General features: G+C 37.8%; 1 protein-coding gene across 2 annotated transcripts; it reads left to right on the top strand.

Moving 5' to 3' along the window:
- The first annotated feature begins 93 nt into the window (after positions 1–93).
- On the top strand, positions 94–20,595 carry LOC113054066 (long-chain fatty acid transport protein 4-like). Of its 2 annotated transcripts, none has more exons than XM_026219362.1 (13): positions 94–366; positions 2,623–2,784; positions 4,588–4,982; positions 7,122–7,280; positions 8,511–8,580; positions 8,712–8,803; positions 9,009–9,118; positions 10,186–10,395; positions 10,653–10,779; positions 12,279–12,416; positions 12,496–12,660; positions 14,452–14,598; positions 16,623–20,595. In XM_026219362.1, the coding sequence occupies exons 2-13, from the start codon at positions 2,624–2,626 to the stop codon at positions 16,778–16,780; spliced, it is 1,932 nt and encodes a 643-aa protein (XP_026075147.1). In that variant the 5' UTR covers positions 94–366; position 2,623; the 3' UTR covers positions 16,781–20,595. The 2 variants fall into 2 exon arrangements, with proteins under 2 accessions (XP_026075147.1, XP_026075148.1); XM_026219363.1 differs by lacking the exon at positions 94–366 and adding an exon at positions 1,217–1,442.
- The last annotated feature ends 39 nt before the right edge of the window (positions 20,596–20,634 follow it).

Genomic DNA, 20,634 nt, shown 5'->3' with positions numbered 1-20,634 from the left:
TCCTCAACAGGACTTTAAGCCCCGCCTTTCTTGCGCGAAACAGCAGAGCTCCGATTGGTTCAAAGAGCTGTCAATCACACACAACACCGGCGAATAGAGAGGAGGCGGGCTGAAGTAAGAAAATTATAAGGTCACTGGAATTACCAGTGCTACAAGCCGTCGTTACAATGAAAGCGAGAACAGATAACAATGAAAAAATGAAATAAACGGGTGCAAAGTCTGCGAGGAGAAGCCGCGGCTCTGAGGCCGTGTGTCGTTCAGCGCGTGCATCAGCGCAGGTGAGGTTTAAGCCGATCAAGGTGGGATCCACAGAACCCCTTCTGCCAGAACACACACCTTATTGTGACCACGGAGACCTAAATCGAGGTATTTCCCAGAACATAAACACCTATTTTACCAATATTTTAACCACTTTCCATTTCCGGAATCTCCTGTTATCATTAATCTTCTTGATCGCAGCTGTCAGCTGCCAGTTAAAGATGCATTTACCGATTTTTACAATAACATCACCATACACTGTGTATAGCTCGTGTTGGCTAATGGATGTGGTATCATATGTAATAATTTAATAGATCAAAATCAGTATAAAGGGAATAGAATGCCATATATCCACACTGGGCTTTTCGATATAACGTAAACGCGACTGATATGATGTTTATGATTGGTCGTGTAAACATTTGATATAATATGCCGCCTGCCTGCGTTAATTTCTTATAAATTATCTCGTGATTGTTACAGTAGAGTGTACCTCGGTGTACTGCAGTGCTGTCCGATTCGGGAGCGACTCGTTCTTTTGAATCGGATCATTTGAACCGAGTCATCCATCGGACTGACGAATCGAGCGGATCTGGACTCAATAACTGACCGACTCACTAAACTGACAGTCGCCCTTTGGACATATTTGACTCACAGTGAGCCTAAAACAGCAGACAACTGATCATTATATATATATATATATATATGTTTGCCACCTAGCTACAAGACAGCTCTATCAACACACATTCGACACAGAGTATTTTAGAATAAACCTTTTAAAACACTTTCAACTGAGGGATGAACACATTGGTATGGTTTACTGTAGACGCAGATTTGTGAACTAAACACCGCGTGGTGGCATAATAATGGCATAAAAGAATCGCTGAATTGATTATTTGAACTGGTTCTTTGAAACGAGCTGTTCGAAAGAGCCGATTCGCGGAAACGAGTCACTACAGTGCTGTACTGCCAATGTGCTCCTCAGATTTCCGGGTTGATGCACGATTCAGGGCTCTGCGGTAACCTTCGCTTGATGATGATGGCGGCTATTCTGCAATGCTTTCATATCCGTCCGCTCCCACAGCACATCTATCGTTTTATCTGAAGGACTGAACAGACGGATTCTCCTCAGCATCCCTCACGATAGACTCACGCGCACTGTCGGATTTGCCCGATGCGGCGGAAACGTGTGTGTTGATTGCAGCTATACTGATTGCTCTTATTATATGGCGTAAGCTGTGACAATGGGAAGCTTATTTAATGGCTTTTCAGCTAAATTTGAACAATGAAGCACTTATAAAACACCAAAAGCAGTTCATAAAACAAAACAAAAAAATTTAAGATCACAAACTTATCAGAAAGCAGAAATGGATAAATTAACAAACTGTATAATTCTGAATAAATCAAAATACTCAATAAACTTTAAATCATTACATATTATCTAAATTCGCAACACGATGTATGTGTATATATATATATATATATATATATATATATGTTTTTTTGAGGAAAAGTTTGCAGAAAATAAAATAATTATTAAATGATTTTTAACTAGATGTTCGAAACCAACGTACAAAAACCCACATTTGTGCAATTGTTCTTCTGATTCTTAATCTTATATGTAGTTATAGTGATAAAACCTTTGTTTTATCCTACTTTCCTGTGTGACAACTAGCCCCGGTCTCCACTATATAGGTGCACTATGTGATGCTTCTACTGCGTTCAGATGAGCTGTTCAGATCAAATAGCTCTGTTGCCTTGCATCACTGACATTCAATCCACCCTAGTTACTTTACAGGTCTCTTTACAGGCCTAGAAATGCTTCGGTGTGTTTTAATTTAAAGGAGCACTTTAATAATTAACATTTTACATATCTGTCACAGTTTGATCATCGGTATGTATCCATCTGCATACTACACCGTGCGCATCGGAGCTGTCAATAAGGGTTACCTTCAATCTGAATACAATAGCTAACGATAACCGTATAACAGCAGCATTAAACTACATATTTCAACGCAAACAATAAATCTGACAAACAAACACATTTTCAAACCTAACTTGCAGCGTCTGACTCCATTTTTTCTCCCAGATGATATAATGGTGTACCTTTAACATACTTTCACAAGGTCAAAGATCTGTGTTCTTCACCAGCTATCTGCTCTTGATATGATGAAGAGACTAATCTTGTGTTAATCTCCGAATCTCTCAAGAGTTTTGCACATCAGCGCTTGTAATTATCAGGTTTATAGTGATTATATAATAACTTTTTATCAGTGAGCGACGTCTTTTGTATATCAGACGGGTCAGGTAAAAGTGAACTCCGTAACCCAGGATTGAGGATTGATGTCGATGTGTTTTGTGTGTTAGGATGTTGCGGTTGGCGTGCTCCACGGCTCTTCTCTTCGCTCTCCGGCTGTTCACAGGCCTGCCCTGGTTACAGGTCCTGCCAATTATTGTGATCATCTTCCTGGGTTCTGGAGGATGGAAGTCTTTCCATGTGTTTTCAAAGACCATATACCGCGATTTGCAGTAAGTTGATGTTACAATATCCTTTTTAGCATGTTTATGCTTTTATGAAATCTAAACAGTACTGTGCAAAACTCTTAGCCATTAGTATTTTCATCAACATAAAAATGGTTGCAAGTCAGTTATTTCTATCTTTTGCTGTAGTGTGTTAGTAGCAAATATCAGTTTACGTTTCTAATGCAGTCTGATTTCTGTCTAAGGAGGTGGTTTTGTGAATAACGATCTTGTAGTACATGAACCTGTTCCCTTTGTAAAAGGAGTTCCTCAGCAAACACAACCGCACATTCCTGTATTACGAGCTGTGTGTTTGTTAAGGGGAACAAGTGGTTGAAATGGGTTTCCTGGCGGGTTCAGCTGGTTTTCACTTTGAAATGTGAATGGAGTCATGATCTGAAGCACGATTGATAATCATCATGAGGCTTTCAGGGAGTTCGTTCTTCTTCATTTCAAAACCCAACTTCTGTGTTTGCTGTTGAATTGCAAACAAGGCAAAACCTCTGCTAAAAATCACAGTTTTGTCACTTGGTGAAATTCAGACTTGAGTTCCTCTTCAGATCCTGGAGGTGTGGGTTTATCGTATCGACAGCACTGATTACTCCGTAAGGGAAGGACGAAGGATTTTAGGCTGGATGTTAGTGGATGTAAGAGCTCTTTTGGGTCAGGGGTCACTGCTTTTAGCAACGTGACAGTGTTTGTGTTCGCTCAAGCACCACACTATCTACTTCTGCCACTTACTGATTTGTTATTTGTTACTGAAGCAAGAAGTTGATGAGGCCAGAATCTCCACCATAAACGGATGATCATGCGCATTAAACCTACACAACAGTGGAAAGTACATCACCGGTCAAAAGTTTGGATTTCTTAATTTTATTTGAAAGGAGTTCCCTAGAATTATAAAGGACTGTGGATATACAGCCTCCACGCATTACGTTAATGTATTAACAGAATTTAATTGATTGTGATGAACAGTAATAGTAAATAAATAGAAGTAGAACTGCAGCAAACTATATTACACTGAATATTAAAACAGAATATTGCACAGAATGTGAAGTATTACATTGCACTACAGTACAGGGTCCAGTTTAATAACAAAGGGTCCATGTGTCAGACACTTCACTATCTTGAGGCCACGAGATAGTTGTAAAAAAAATTTTTAGACAAAGAAATTCTGATTTTTTTGCCGTTTATTTTTTTTATTATATTTTTTTTTTTTTTGGAAACCATTGTCCTTGTCCAAACTTTTAATTGGTCGAGTAAGATTTAAAAAAACTTTATATCTTTATTCTGCAAGAACACATTAAATAGATAATTTTTTTATCACAGTAAAATGCATTCATAATGTTTAATTAATTCTTACTTTGAAATAAAGCAGCTGTAGTTTGTTTACTAAGCGTGCAGAACAACCGCCCAATAAAGCATTACAATAGTCTAACCTTGAGGTCATAAATGCATGGATTAACATTTCTGCATTTGACATTGAGAGCATAGGCCATAATTTAGATATATTTTGGAGATGGAAAAATGCAGCTTTACAAATGCTAGAAACGTTAAACGTTTCAACATTATAACAACAAATCCGTATATATTAAAATAATTTCTGAAGGATCATGTGACACTGAAGACTGGAGTAATGATGCTGAAAATACAGCTTAGATCACAGAAATAAATCACATTTTAAAATATATTGCAATGGAAAACAGTTCTTTTAAATTGAAGTTTACCCAAAGCTGAAAGGAGGTGTTTTAAAGAACTTGCCCAGAATAACCCATCAGTCATAATATCATTTCATAATGTGCTCTTTTACAGTGCAGCCAGTGTGTTGCTGAGGGTGAAACTCAATGTCAAAAAGCACCTCCGTGAGCGCAACACCGTTCCCAAACTCTTTGCCAAGTCCGTCAAGAAATACGGTGACAAGACGGCTCTGATTTTCGAGGGAACGGGTGAAAAATGGAGCTTCAAGGAGCTTGACGAGTACTCCAACCGCGTGGCTAACCTTCTGCTCCAGAGGGGCTTCAAGGAGGGCGACGTGATCGCTCTGTTCATGGAGAACCGCTCTCAGTACGTGGGGCTCTGGCTGGGCATGGCAAAGATCGGAGTGGAGGCAGCTCTCATCAACTTCAACCTGAGACTGGAGGCTCTGGTGCACTGTGTCAACATCTCCAACGCCAAAGCCGTGGTGTTCGGCAGTGAGCTGACTGATGGTAAGAAGAAGTGCTGTGAGAGTTATCAGTGATGAGGAAACTGTTCAAACTGTCACTTCCAAAGCTGCATTCAGAAAGTAGTCATCTATGCCACAAACTACCAACAAAAACTTAGCGAACTACACTGAGGCTGTGTATGGGGAAAATATATCTTTAAATGTTTTAAATGCAATCGTTGTCAGTGGCAGGCAATTGCATGAACTGCCTATACAAAAAAATTCACTAACAAATAAAAATTGGTCTACATCGCTACTTAAATTAATTTATTTTTAAAACATATTTTCTGAAAGATGAATGTGTGTAATGTCTGTACTGGAAATTAATCTGAACTCTTTTTTTTTTTTACCATCCAAGCAAACTGATTCACTGAAATTAATCAAACTTCTTAGTGCTACCTCAAGTAGCATTTTGCCACTCTGCATCACTGCCTATTGGGAAATTTAAATAATTTCTCAAAAACAAAATTCCACAAATCATTTACTGAAAAATGAAGATGTAACTGTGCACTGGGAATTAATTTGACCCTTTTTTGAACCATTCAAACAAACCGATTCATTAAAATGTATGGATGTAACGATTCACCGTGAACTGGTTGAAAATCGCTAAAAATATGTAATGATTCAAATTGTTTGAGATGATTAACAAATCGCGATAAATTTGGGGGTGGGAGTTTATATGAATGTATCTCTGAGGAGAACTGACTCTTTATAAAAGTTTAGATGATTTCATTTCATCTCTGTATAATTTACATTAAAGTAGTGTTTATAAGCGATGCACTGCTTTGTTTACAGCGGTAACCAAGGAAACGCTGTATCTGCTGTTCTGTAAGCGCCACCTGCTGTCAGAGAGTGAATCTGCAGCTCATTCACTGCTTCTGCTGACTTTATGTAGAATAGTTTCACAGAGCTGAAGTCAGAGCATTCTGTTTTTGATTTAAAAGTTCAAATGACAATCTCTTGTAGATTACAAACTGCTCATGCTGCATGTGTTCAGCATCTTCGTTCGGATTGTGATTCTAATGCAGTGGCTGCCTATAAGTCTTTGATTATGAAAACTTTTTTGTCTTATTTATTTGATTAGATTTGAGGTTTGTATTAAAGTTTCAATTTAGTTTTGTTATTTGACAAATTTCACAAAAAATTGTGCTGCATTTTGTCCAAGCAATAATAAAAGGACACCTTTTCGTTTATAATTTGTCTTGAAAAATTGTTACATTTTCAAATCGTGAAATCAGTATCGTGAATCGAATCATGAGTTGAGTAAATTGTTACATCCTTACTAAAATTATTAAAAAAAACTCAAAATTTTTGAAATAAAAGTAGCAGTGTAGCATTATGTCATTCTGTATTGCTATTTGTTAGGGACATTTTGATCTGTGCTGGCAAAATGTGAATACACAGGGGCTTCTGTTTAGATGTAAGATTAAAAAAGTAATGCACAAATGTAATTTGTTTCTTAAATTTGTTATATTGTTTATTTGCATCGTAGTTGCAAGGTGTCCAACAGAGAGTCCCGGTAAACCGCAAATGCAAGTTTGTGTTTGTGTGTGTGTGTGTGTGTGTGTGTGTGTGTGTGTGTGCACGGATTAATCTTGCACCATAATTCCAGAAATGTGTCATAAAAGAGTAAATAGTCTGAGTTTTGATTTCATGTAGATTTTAGACAAGGATTTATTTTTTGATTGACATTTGTTGGCTCAGTATAGTATCGGTTAAGGCAGCAGTTCAGAAGTGTTGCAATGACACACTACAGAAAGCAAATAAGGAAGTGACACTTAGACAAAGATTGAGAGAGTGTACTCTAGAGAAACTAATGAATGAGTAGCGCAGAGTTCAGATTTATTATGGCCAGAGGTCACTGTGAGTAACATCACTGCACCAAAGAGGATTCGCACCAGAGGTCATGAACCACAGTCAAATCCTAATGAAATCGAGTTTGCTAGTTGTCTCTTAACTAATTGAAAACTGACTCATGGAGCACGCCATGTTGAGTCAGCTTTGTTTCTTATTGATTTCACATTTCCGGCCGTTTGTTTGTCCTGTGCTTCCTATGAGGGGTTTTCTAGTCTCTCGTTTTGTTGCATTATGTGTGTCTGTGATGGTGACTTCATCTGTTTCTCCCGCTCTTTCACTGTCTCAGCGATGTGTGAGGTGCACAGCTCCATGGGAAAGACTGTGAAGCTCTTCTGCTCTGGAGAATGGGAGCCTAAGCGGGTTCCTGACGGCACAGAGCATCTCGAGCCGCTGCTGGAGGCCACCGCTACAAACCAGCCCAGACAACCAGATTGCAGCTTCACAGGCAAGAAACACAGACAGAGTTATAATCAAATTATAATCATTCAAGGATGCAATGTTAAAATATGCATCACTGTGAACTCCTGTTCATCACGACAGAGCCACCCTGTCACCTTGAAATTATATATATATATTTGTAAATAATTTTTCCATTTGACATTAAACTGATCCTGAATATATCCTTTCAGAGCTATTATAGTTAACTAAACCATTTAAAAAAAAATGTTTCTTGATATAAAATAAAATTTAAATAAAATTAAAATTAAAATTAATTTTCTTTTCAGCTAGATGCCCAGGCATTCTGTTTTTCATTTACTTTACCTTGATATATTAATGTAGCTAAAACTAAAATTGAAATAAAAAATGTAAAACTAATAAAGTCAAAACACAACAAAGTTACTAAATCTTTAATTCAAATTGAAATGAAAAACAGAAAGTGTGAAAAAAAAATTTATATTAATAAAAACTATAAATGTTACTCAGTTATACTAAAATAATACTCTTTTTTTTTTTTTTTTTTTTTTTGTTGCTGAATTTATCTTAAAAAGACCTTTAAAGTGTCCCTATTATGGGTAATGAAAGGTTCATATTTTGGTTTTGGGAGCCCCAACAACAGGTGGGCATGTATGCAAGGTCAAAAAACATTTTCATTGTCTTATAATATGAATTTATTCTTACCTCCCAAACGATTCGCTCAACAATTATTTTTTTCCAAACCCTTCCTGTGCGTGAGGCTAATCTTCAGTGATTGTTCGGATTGGTCTCATTTTCATGTCATCTCGCCTGTAATGCCTGATAAAGCAGCGTTTGTGAGCACAGCTGCTTTGTGTACAGTGTTACTGGGGAAAACAATATTTTTACACTCCAAAAGCAGCACCTAGTGGCAAATAATTAATTATCATTTTCATTCACAACAACGCAAAAAGACTAACAAGTGTGCGGGCAGTATGCTAATTGTTCATGTTGACCTCAACATTAAACAGCTTAGGATTAGTTTTAAAACCGACTTGTTTCAGGGATTCGGAGTCGACTCTTTCTTTTGAGAGACAATACCTTTATACATGGTGCACTTTCAGATTTAAACCTTGCAGGATGTTTTAATTCACTGTGCTGTGTTACACACTGCATAAAAAAGGTTATTTAAAAAAAAACATAATAGGGGCACTTTAACAATGTTAAAAATCCCATTACCCGTTAGATTTTTAATCGTTTTTTTCTTCTTCTTTGCTTCTAGATCGCCTTTTTTACATTTACACATCGGGAACCACTGGGATGCCAAAAGCTGCTATTGTTGTACACAGTCGGTAAGTGTGGGACAATGTTAACATCTCCACTTCTCACAGTCGCTCCTTCCCTGCTTTCTCCCTCATTTCTTTCTCTCTCAGTGAATCGAGCTCCTGGTTTTCACCCAGTCTTTCCTGCGTTCCTCCCTCAGGTATTACCGCATGGCTGCCTTGGTGTACTATGGTTTCAGAATGAAGTCTGAGGATGTGCTTTATGACTGTTTACCACTTTACCACTCAGCAGGTACATCACTGAACACAGGCTGCTCTACACCTTCTTCATATGTGCATTTCCTGTCACAGAGTTTGGTTTAGGCTACTTCCTGTGTGACAGTTGTGTGGTTTGTTTTGATGGGTGTCTACACAAGGTCCTATGACTTGTGTCCAATTGCTTAGTTTGATATTTTACGGTTTAAGCTGGCTAAGGTCAGAGTTGTTTTCTCTGGCAGGTAACATCGTGGGAGTCGGACAGTGTCTGCTCCATGGAATGACTGTGGTGATCAGGAAGAAGTTCAGCGCTTCCAAGTTCTGGGATGACTGCATCAAATACGACTGCACAGTGAGTGATGGATTGCATTTCATTTAGGAATATACAAGATTTAGTTTTGCCTATATAGTTTGATAGTTGGTGCTGGGTGAATATACTGCTTTTATTTTTGAAGAAATTAACAGTTTTATTGAAAAAGGTCACATTAAATTGGTCATAAGTGACAGTAAAGTCATTTATAATGTTACAAAAGATGCTGGTGTTTTGGAGTTTCTATTCATCAAAGAATCTTGACATTATGCATCACAATTTACCCCAAAATATGAAGTTTTAAAAAATTACAATTTAATATCATATTGCAATATTACGGTTTTACTGAATTTGTATCAAATAAAGGCTGCCTTTATTAAATCATATCGACCTGAAACTTTTAAACAATAATGTGTATAATTAATATGTTAATACAGTTTTGTATACACTCTTTTAATGTTTTTTGTCTTTATGAAGAGGTATATATATGTATTAGTAAACAGCATTGAGGCAGTTTAGTGTGGATGCAAATAATTGAATCAATGATTTGAATCAGACAGTTCAAAAGAACTGATTCCCAGAAATCAATAGATCTCTCCCTGTTACTGAGTTTTGCTCATCCTCATGAGTTTAGGGTTAGTCTTTTCTAGGTTAACAGCGAGCGGTCATGTAATGAAGCTAGTACTCAGGCCTACATGTTTCAGATGATAAGCCACATTTGAGGTTGATGAATGAAACAAGCGTTTGCCTGTCCTGACCGATGTATTAATAACCACACAGACAGCTGTTAATAATCTCTCTGTCACTGACTACGTGACTTTGCCCCTTTCTGTGGATTTCTTCCTGCCCCACACGAGTCATAACACAAGCTGTTGACAGGAAACCCACCTACTGACAAGGTCCCAAATGACTAAACAGAGCATAGCATTAAGATCATGGAAGTTTTGCGAACAAAATCATATTTAATGTATTGTACATTCATTAAATATATCAATACTTCCAGCTTTACTGTTGAAGTTGTGTGATTTGTTTATAATATTACATTGTATTACTGTTTTCCATAGAAGTGGAGCTTCTTAGAAAAGTCATTTTTTGGTTTTATCTCTCAGATCGTGCAGTACATTGGCGAGATCTGCCGCTATCTGCTGAATCAGCCGAAGAGGGACACGGAGCGCCAACACAAGGTCCGCATGGCCCTGGGTAACGGCCTGCGTCAGTCCATCTGGGAGGAGTTCACCAGCCGCTTCCACGTCCCACAGATCGCAGAGTTCTACGGCGCCACCGAGTGCAACTGCAGCCTGGGCAACTTCGACAACAAGGTGTGCCCCGACGAAACACACTTTAGATGGAGCGTCTCTAAACAGCCAGTTGTTAACCTCTACAATAGTGGATAATGAAGGTGGTAAAGGATGCATACTTTAGGAGTTGCAGCAGCGCTTTGTGTATTACCAATATTTTTATGAGGCCATCTTCAAGATGTTCAGTAATCAAGCACAGGTGGTTATGGGTGTTATTTAAGGTGCTGATTGAAATGCCGTGACTTGTTTAATTTTGTAACATGTTGTTTTGACTGCAGACGGGCGCCTGTGGATTCAACAGCCGGATCCTGCCCTATGTTTACCCCATCCGCTTAGTCAAAGTGGACGAGGAGACCATGGAGCTCATCAGAGGACCGGATGGAGTCTGTATCCCATGTGGTCCAGGTACAGTACTCGCCCACTCTCAATAAGTACAAAGGCTCGAATTAATGGACAAATTAATAATTAGTAATGAATTACACAACTACTGTCTATTCAGCCTTAACCCGATACATACAGTACACAATCATCTTTTTTAACAAACTTAGCTGCCTGATTATAAGTGATATATTAAAGTTGGATATATAAAACATCTTACTTAACTTGCAAAGCACAGAATATACTCACATAAAGCAATACATACTAATCTTAATTATCTGATTTGTAACCATATTATCGCCCCAATTCTTCATATACCAGTATGTACAACTTAATCTGCATACTTACAGTATATTTGTATAGTACAGTACATAAGGGGATATATACTATATATAGCAAATCTCAACTGTTTAATTGCTTATATCATCTTAAAGAATAATTGCAATACAGCTCAGCACTAATTCGCTAAATGCGACAATAAGGCATGAAGATCTTAAGATATTATAAACATTAACATCAAGATTTTCTGTAAAGCTGCTTTGAAACAATGTGTATTATGAAAAACGGTATATAAATACATTTGAAGAAATATGACAGGTGAGAAGCTGATAAAAAGCCAATATATATGATATCATTCATATACATAAATATATATACATATATAACACACACACAAACCAAATATATATATACAAACCCGATCCCAAAAAAGTTGGGACACTGTACAAATTGTGAATAAAAACAGAATGCAATGATGTGGAAGTTTAATGTATCTTTTTTTAGGGAAAAATAAGTTGATTTTGAATTTCATGGCATCAACACATCTCAAAAAAATTGGGACAAGGCCATGTTTACCATGCATTTCGCTTAATTTTTGACCAATAGAGTTTTAGCTGGCAACAGCGAATGGCACGGTGGATTGTGTTCACCCAAAATTTCAGTAGCATTCCTGTATGTGATGCAGTGCCGTCTAAGGGCCTGAAGATCACAGGCATCCAGAATGGTTTTCCGGCCTTGACCCTTACACACAGAGATTGTTCCAGATTCTCTGAATCTTTGGATGATATTATGCACTGTAGATGATGATAACTTCTCTGAGAAGCTCCTTTCTGATATTGCTCCACTACTTTTCGCCGCAGCATTGGGGGAATTGGTGATCCTTTGCCCATCTTAACTTCTGAGCGACACTGCCACTCTGAGAGGCTCTTTTTAAACCCAATCATGTTGCCAATTGACCGAATAAGTTGCAAATTGGTCCTCCAGCTGTTCCATATATGTACATTTAACTTTTATGTTTCTAGGAATCATTGTTTTAAATAATGCAGTTTTTCTATACAGTACATATATAATTAATTAAACCGAACTGTTAAATAAAAACAGTAAACTAATGAGCATTGAGAATTAGATCTCCTGTTCTTATGCATTCAGGCACTGACATCCTCGGCACTGTCAACATAAAGATCTGTCAGCCACTACAGAAAGTGTGAAAGTCTTTATAAAATCTACTTTCTTATTTGGTTCCTCAGGAGAACCTGGTCAGCTGGTTGGCCGAATCATTCAGAATGACCCTCTCAGACGATTTGATGGTTATGTCAATCAGTCGGCCACGAATAAAAAGGTTGCCAATGATGTCTTCAAAAAGGGAGATAGTGCCTATCTCTCAGGTATAGTATTTTGAAACGCTCTACACAGCCGTACTCTTACTTCCAGCTGGATAATAGCCGCTGGCTTCTGCTCTCTCAGGAGATGTGCTGGAGATGGACGAGTACGGCTACATGTACTTCAAAGACCGCACAGGAGACACGTTCCGCTGGAAAGGAGAGAACGTCTCCACCACTGAGGTGGAGGGAACGCTGAGCCGCCTGCTGGACATGAAAGATGTGGTGGTGTATGGAGTGGAGGTGCCAGGTAATCACACGGCTTTACTGTTTTTCTTTTTGTCTGTCTCTATATTTGTTTTCCCACCAATCACATTTCATCCCATAATCTCATCAATGACTATGTTTTCAAGTGGAAGGAACATAAACCTCAGCAGTGGTTTTGTGCTGAAGAGAGTCTCATGTGTTGAACTTGTTCCTTTAAGTGTTCTGAGTTTTTAAGTGTCATGAATCATTGAGTGCTCAGCCAGTGTGTGGAGAAGAGAGTAATTCATTTAAACGAAGCTGACTGCTGCAGTTCCTGAAGGATTCTGGGAATCCACAGCCAAACAAAGTCTTCTTCTCTTGGCCTAGCTCCGGTTTTGCTTACAATAGATCTATAAATGAATCGCAGCAGAGTGCTGAATATAGCTCTGTGCATTTGATACTGCTGGCCAAAAAATACTCTCACCTTCAAAACGGATTCATCAGCAGATCTTTAGCTGTGGGTCTGTAACATATAGATTAGTGTGTGAACATGATTTGCTGATAACCATCAACACGCTTTAAGGGTCTACATGCAAATTGATACCAACAACGCAAGAAAACGGTTTACTTGAGATTTTGAAATTCGCTACGGCGAGCATCGTAGCATGTCGCGTCAAAAGTTACATTATACATTATGTGTCTCTGTGGCAGATTGACATCAGCATAAGCTTTTTTTTGACGAACAAAAATGTTTTGAGTTCTGAAACTTAAAAGAAACCCTTAAAAGTCAAAACATTAAGGGACTTTTGATTTCTCAGCTCATGACCCGTTTTAATCCCAAGAATAGATTAGTCTAGCGTTATCTAGTGTTCAGATAATGAACGGAACATTGTAGCCTCCCATCCAATAAATCACAATAAGTTTTGTGCTTTGTTATTTTTGATATGAAACAAGTCTCAGATTTCAAATTCTGTCCATTTTATTACAGTATAGGCCGTTTATTACAATAAATACCACGTTTGCATTGTTCAGTGTGGAGTGACAGATCGCTATAGCACGACGCACATGTGAACTGATCCTCTCCATGGCTTTAATAGCAGTTCCAGCACAAGCAAACATGAATTACCATCAGGAGATATGTTAAAAGAAAGAGTACGACTAATCAAAATCACCCAAATCAGTGTTTCACGTCACGATAACATCTTGTAAACAATGTCATGTAACGACACATTTACAAAACTGCTGAATATATGCACCATATTAAAGACTCCTTATCATTTTTACTGTTCTCTTTAAGATTTATGTTTGAATAAAAGTCAGGTTTTTATGGCAGCCACCATTAAAAATGTTTATATTTCGAACAATTTAATTATTTAATTATAAAGTTAGTATTATAACTTTATCATTATAAAAACATGTAATTTTAAGTGTTTGTATTATAGTAAAGTAGTAACTGACTGTGATAGTTAGTGTTTAACGTTTACCAACTTGCTTACTAAAGTAAAAGAGAAAACTTCAGAAGAGAAGACTTTGCACAAATGGCTGTTGTAGCACTTCTTGTGGCAATGCTGAGAATGCAACATATTTTTGCACTGCATAAGCAGTTCCATGTAACTCCCTTAATAATAATAAAACCCTTTATTTAGGAGAAGCAGTGCAGTAATGTAACACAGAACTGTGTCTCTCCCCGTCTGCAGTAGTCCATAGATCTCTGTCCTTGGACCAGTGACATATGACCTGGCCAGACAATGATCTCCTTAGTTCGCTTATTTTAATTCATGGTCACTCAGTGTCTCTCTATGCTTCTAGGTCGATTACAGGACCTTGAGTGATGCATATGGATGTTTTTCCTCAGGTGCTGAAGGCAAGGCAGGGATGGCAGCTATAGCAGACCCGGAGCACAGCACAGACCTGGTGAAGTTTAGCCGGGACCTGGAGAAGGCCCTGCCACCCTACGCCCGGCCCGTGTTCCTGCGCTTCCTACCAGAAGTGAACAAAACAGGTGTGACCCCGTCTGATAAATAGTGTCGAGTAAGACAGTAACAGTCCCATGCTATTTTAGAACGAAACCCAACATGTACATATCCAGAGTTCGTCTAGGCTTAATCAAGTTATTTATTCAGTTTCACCTTTAACGGTGCAACGTTTCATTGCTGCCATATCTGAAGTGTTGTTCCCTTAAAGGGATTTAAAGAGCTGTTTATCAGCCATTTTCAAGAGACCTCTAAATATAACGAAGCTTACAACAGGCCCTTAAAGTTTTAACATGTCTTGAATTCAGTTTGTTAAATTGAAGGTTATAAGTCTTAAATATAGTAAATAGTGTAGCAGAAAATTCTAAATATTTTAGGAGATCTAAAAAAAAATTAAAAGGACTCATGATATGGCCTAATGTGGTTATTAAACTTCAGAAGTTTAAATTAAATAAATGTGAGCCCTGCGAGTTTCATTTGAGATATTCATGTGAGACACTTTCTCTGAGATATTAAATTCAACCAAAAGTTGACAGTTGTGGAAGATATGTTGTCTAAGGCTCTAACAAAATCTAAAGTTTATAAAAATCATGAATCATTTTATATATAGACCCTTGAACTTGATATATGTGCAGTTCAGGGCCGAGCAGAATCGTTATTTTAACATTTCTGTTCTGCGTTCCTCTGATATTATTACCGTTCCGAAACTGGTTGGAGTGGAAGAAATACCGAATAATAACTTTATTTTTTTAAAACAATATTCTTTGCCTATAATTTGTCTAATAATATAATAATAATAAAGTACAGCGTTTTCCTTACTCAAAAAAGAAAAGGAAAGAATAGAGATCTAATAACCCGCAATAACTTAGTCACAGCCAATACAGCATCATCATTTCTAGATTTTGGCCAAATGTAAGGTACTAAAAAAAATAAAAAATATATGAACACTTTAAAAACATTAAAGTATTTTTAAGATATTTAAAAATGTTTGCTGCATTGTTTAAAACTAAAAAAAAAACTCTTGTTTAAGATTGCGTTTTGAGAGTGAAAAAAAGTCGTGGCTCACGTCGCATTTTATTAGCCCTATCCTACCCTATACAAGAAATATTTATAAGCGATGCAAAAGACTATAAACACTAGGCAATAATGTTACCATAGTAAACATGGTAAATGAGACCGCTTGAAAAATTCAGACGTCAGCTTTTTATTCATCACAATCGTGTATTAATTTAGTAACGTATATTATCTGTCATAAGTCTCGTCTCGAGAATTTCGCTTCGCTTGTCTTTGTTTGTGAAGTGATGGGGTTGCATGATGTTGTTCCTGAGAGGCGTGTAAAGGGCAGGTTTTAGTGAAGAGCAGCAGAGCTTCTGGGCCAACGGTGGAAACGCAGCACTATTTTGTCCTCGGTGCTACAGGTCCGAGAAAGTGCCTTTGTTTGGCCTTATAAGGCATTTTAAATAGAGGGTTATGCTAGATCAAGCCATTAAATGTAAATTCTGTAATATGAAACCAGTACAAAGAATGTTAATATGTAAAACTCTTTTCCTGCCAGCTTCAAAATTTACTGAGAGCACTTGACCACTGTAGAATCATCAGGAAACATTCACATTGCAGCAGCTTTAACAGTTCGGATAGCCTACCCTTTCCGAAATAATGAATGCTAAAATGCTTGTAGTCTAAAGCAATATGTTTACAAACATTATAAAAACAGTTATTAGTTTCTCTTCAAAACAAAACAATTTTAGGCTATAAAAACGTCAATCCATAAACAAATTAATTTAAGCTGAAGCTGATGCCTGCATCTCTCATCCGGCACGAATCCAAATGTAATAACGTTATTAACCGGTTAATGGCCATTTCAAATTTTCGATTCTGTTCGGAACTATAAAATTTGATTTAGTTTCCGGTTTTTGTTTTCATTCGTTGAACTGGTTCAGAGCCCTGCAATACAGATAACTGAGCCAAAAAATGTGCAGGACACCAGTGCATAGCATAAATGTAAGTTTGCTGTTTTTCTTACTTTTGTGTGTTTTTTCTTTCTTTCTTTCAGCGACTTTTAAATTCCAGAAGACAGAAATGCGACGGGAGGGATTCGACCCCAACGTCGTCTCTGACAAACTCTACTTCCTGGACTGCACTAAGGGACAGTATGTGGAGCTGAATGTGGAGCTCCATCGCAGCATCGTCTCAGGAAAGCTGAAATTATGAGACTACTGCCAACCTCCACCCGTTCCCTCATCTTTACCCCACCTTCAGCAGCCCCCAAACCCCGCCCCCTCATCACTCCGCCCCTCGTTACCTCAGCAGACACAGTTAGGGGCCGCAGGGACCCATTCTGCCCGTACATTCAAGCCCCCATTGATTCATTCTCCCATCCGAGACGGGACTGAGGTGGCGTTCAGCCAGCCGTCTTCAAAACAAAAAAAAGCAAGGAATGCAAAAAAAAATTAAGCAATTTAGCAAACAGTTATATAAAACACATACAGCAAGGAAAGGCACAAGGACCAAACACACTGCTGTCAAGTGGTAAAGCTTTCTCTTTGCCTCAGCTGCACAATGCTCGCCCGGCTACAAGATTCAGGACTGACGCTTTCATTATGACGGATTGGACAAGTCCTGACCAAAACCATGTGGATCGACATGCAATACAAACCCAGTACTGGCTGTGCGCTTGCCAGCTGCCAAGACTTGATCAATGCTGTTCATTTAAATGTGTAACATGCACCAAATATATGTATATAAGTTATAGAATAGCTCCTCCTCTATTTACAAGTCATGAATCTACATGCTGCGTTGAAGACGTCCCTGATAGCACTGCTTCTGTGTGCGTTTGACCTCTCCAGACTGTAGTATGCAGCGTTAGCATGGAAGCAGATTTAACGATCAGCCCGGTGTGACATTGTGCAGCCTGGGCTTCATGGGTTTGCTTCGTTTTGCTAGACGTTTTGCCTCTCTACAGGACACTATAGTGGACTTTGCAAGTAGTGTAACACTCTGGTGCTAAAGAGCGAACATCCTATCTATCTGCAAAGCAGTGCCAGACCTAAAAACCATCTTTTCTCCTTGACAGGAAGAGGACAGAAGTGGAGGAGAAGAAAGGGGAAAGCGATATAGGCTATTTGTCATCAGAGATCTAGTTTTTCTTTCAGCAGCATGAATGATTGACGCAGCAGAGCACTGTGCCTTACTGTCGGGTCAGCAGATCGTGTTATTGCCCTCGTCCTGCATCATTACACTAACTGACTCTAGACGTCTCTTGGACAGCTAGCTTATTTTCTAGACCTTGCTTGTGCTCCCATGAATCTTCCCATCATGCAAAGTGTGTCCAGCACTACGTCTATGGGCATCCTGTCCGTTCCATGTGTATTTTGCTCGATCTCCTTTTGCGAACCTTCCTGTTCTCACTCGTCCACTGAAAGCTGGTTATTTATTTATATATCGTAGGAAGTATTTAAGTGTGTGTGCACGTGTGACCGGATGATTTTGTTTGATAGCACTTGAATTTCACCAAGTCACTGTTTTGGCCACTATATATTAATGTACAGCACAGATGTGGGAAAACAGAGAACAGTTTTGACCTTATTTGGGTAAATCTTATCAGTAACATGTTTGTGTCAGCCATCACCACAACATCAATATATATATATATATCATCAATACTATTTCTCAATGTTTTGCCATTTATTTTTTTTCTCTATACGTTAATGACGAAAATCTAATTCATGTTACCATAATGACAATAAAACTGCGTTCTCTTTACCGTAACTACCAAAAAAAATCTTATTCTCAATTACTGTAATGAAAAAAAATCTAATTTCCATGATCGTAATAAGGAAAAATCTCATTCTCAGTACCATAATGAAAAAAAATAAATAAATTTTTATTACGTCATAATAAAATCCTCATCCTCGAACATCTCAATTTCATTACCGTAATGGCAATATATCAAATTACCATAATCACAATCTATTCTCATTACTAATGGCAATAAAGTATTTTTTATTACCATAATGGCAAAAAAATCAAGATCACATTACTGTAATGATAATAAAATCGCATTCACATTACAATAATGACAATAAAATATTGTTCTCATTACTATAAAAGCAACAAAATAAGATCCTCATTCTCATTACCGTCACAACAACAAAAAAATCAATACTTTTTTTAATACTTTTAGCATAAATTAAATTCACTACAACAGTAAAAAGTAATATTTTGTTCACATGTGGGATAAAGTTTGATTTTCTCAAATAGCTGAAGTGTGATTTAGACTTCAAATCCAAGGGTGCGGTAGTGATGTCATTAGTTAATCAGCCAATCAGATGCAGTTGTCCCCATCAATACCTTTTCTGGTTTTTATTATGTTGTTGCCCTTTCCTGTATAACTTGGAATTTTTTTTTATTTTATTTTTTATTTTTTTGTAAATGATTGCTGTTTAATGATTTGTTTGATGGTTGAGCTTTATTTCTCTGTTAACCTTATTTGCTTTTTGTTTATGTTCTGGGTGTGTGAAAGAGAGGGAATCTCTGAAACCTCGACAGACGTTTCTTTCTCTCGTGATAGTGTGTGTTCGAGTTTGTCCTATGATAGCAAGAATCCTCACAGGAAGCTTTCGCCGAGGCCTCTCTTGATTATTTCCCCCAGTTAAGGGCATAGTCTAACCCAAAATGAAAACTCTCATCATTTACTCACCCTCACGTCTTTCCAAACCTGTATGCTGTCAACTGTCAGACTCTAAAAAGGACAAAAAAAAGCCCAAGTCCTCTGAAGCCATATGATGTTTTTATGTGAGAAAAGAGCAGCATGTATTGTCTGTCTTCCTCCACTGCAGCTTTCAGATGTGCTTCTCCATTCTCTACTCTTATTTAAAAAGCAGCGGCACATTGTCAGCACACCTGGTGCAATAATATGCCATTTTCCTAAGGGTTTCTAAAGGCGAGGAAGATTGTCTGTCAATTTTAACTGAAAAGAAAAATTATAATAAATTAAAATTGAATTTCAATCTACTTTTATGGTGATTTTTTTTTTTGTCCTTTTTGATATTTGCAGGAAGATTCTGTGTGTTCCAGAAAAGAAATAAAATCACGCAGGTTTGGAACGACAGAAAAGTAATTAACGATGACAAGGTTTTCATTTTTGGCTACACGGTCCTTTTAACGTCTCTTACAAAGACACACACAAACGTCCTTCAGTTTCAGTTGATAGAGATTTCTGCATTGTGATTAATGTCTATCTTCATATACTGTAAAGGCATTAGTAATGTGAAATGCAAAACCAGTGCTGTGAATAATTTAAAACTTCCTGAGTTTCCACTGTACTATAAAAGCAGTCCGTTTTTCTGTGTTTCAGGCCAAACTTCAGTGTTTCAAAGGGTCGGTGTGTGTGTGGTTCTTCTGTTGTGTTCCCCCTCTCTGGAGATGATGCTACACTCCTCTTGCAGTTAAATGTGAAATGTTGTTCTCGTGTCTGTCCACTAGATCGTGCTCATTCAGGACGTAAACACATTCGCTCCTCATGCTCAGAATGGCTGAATTGCCATCCAGAATTGTGTTCATGTTGATCACTCTTTTATGAGGGACATCTACCGTTTTACTTACGGTGGATTTGTTATTATTTGCACTGTCTATAGCTTTACGGCTACAAAATACCATTTTCAAGTAACCTAAGTTATATTGTTTTTTTATCTTGTTTTATAGAGCACCAAAGTTAGTCAGGGAGGAAAACGGATGTTTATAATTTGTAGCGATCTGTCACTCTTCTCAAAAGACTGATCATAAATGCACTTGTGTTTTGTCTATTTCTGTTCAGTACTCAGGAACAACATTCAGAGGCAGATGAGAGAAGGGAAACTGTGTGTGTGTGTGTGTGTGTGTGTGTGTGTGTGTGTGTGTGTGATGTAGAGGTGTGGGAGGTGTGCTGCGTCACACTGAAGTCCTCTCGTCTGAAAGACTAGCTGTAAATCATGCTCTTTCGAAACAATGGCATCCAAGAATCAATATTAATAAAAAAAATCGATATCAATTCTCTGCAGTCGCTCCTGTTTGTTTACTTTATTGCT

The sequence above is a fragment of the Carassius auratus genome, chromosome 35 (assembly GCF_003368295.1).
Source record: "Carassius auratus strain Wakin chromosome 35, ASM336829v1, whole genome shotgun sequence".
In the NCBI taxonomy this organism is placed as follows: Eukaryota; Metazoa; Chordata; class Actinopteri; order Cypriniformes; family Cyprinidae; genus Carassius; species Carassius auratus.
The sequence above is the reverse complement of the archived record's forward strand: the minus strand, read 5'-3'. Positions and strand labels throughout refer to the sequence as shown.

Excerpts from the sequence above, each read along its gene's own strand:
- LOC113054066 (XM_026219362.1), top strand. The coding sequence starts at position 2,624 with ATGTTGCGGTTGGCGTGCTCCACGGCTCTTCTCTTCGCTCTCCGGCTG. Across the intron at positions 8,581-8,711 it reads GCTATTGTTGTACACAGTCG|GTATTACCGCATGGCTGCCT; the intron begins GTAAGTGTGGGA and ends TTCCTCCCTCAG. Across the intron at positions 10,780-12,278 it reads CTGTATCCCATGTGGTCCAG|GAGAACCTGGTCAGCTGGTT; the intron begins GTACAGTACTCG and ends TTGGTTCCTCAG.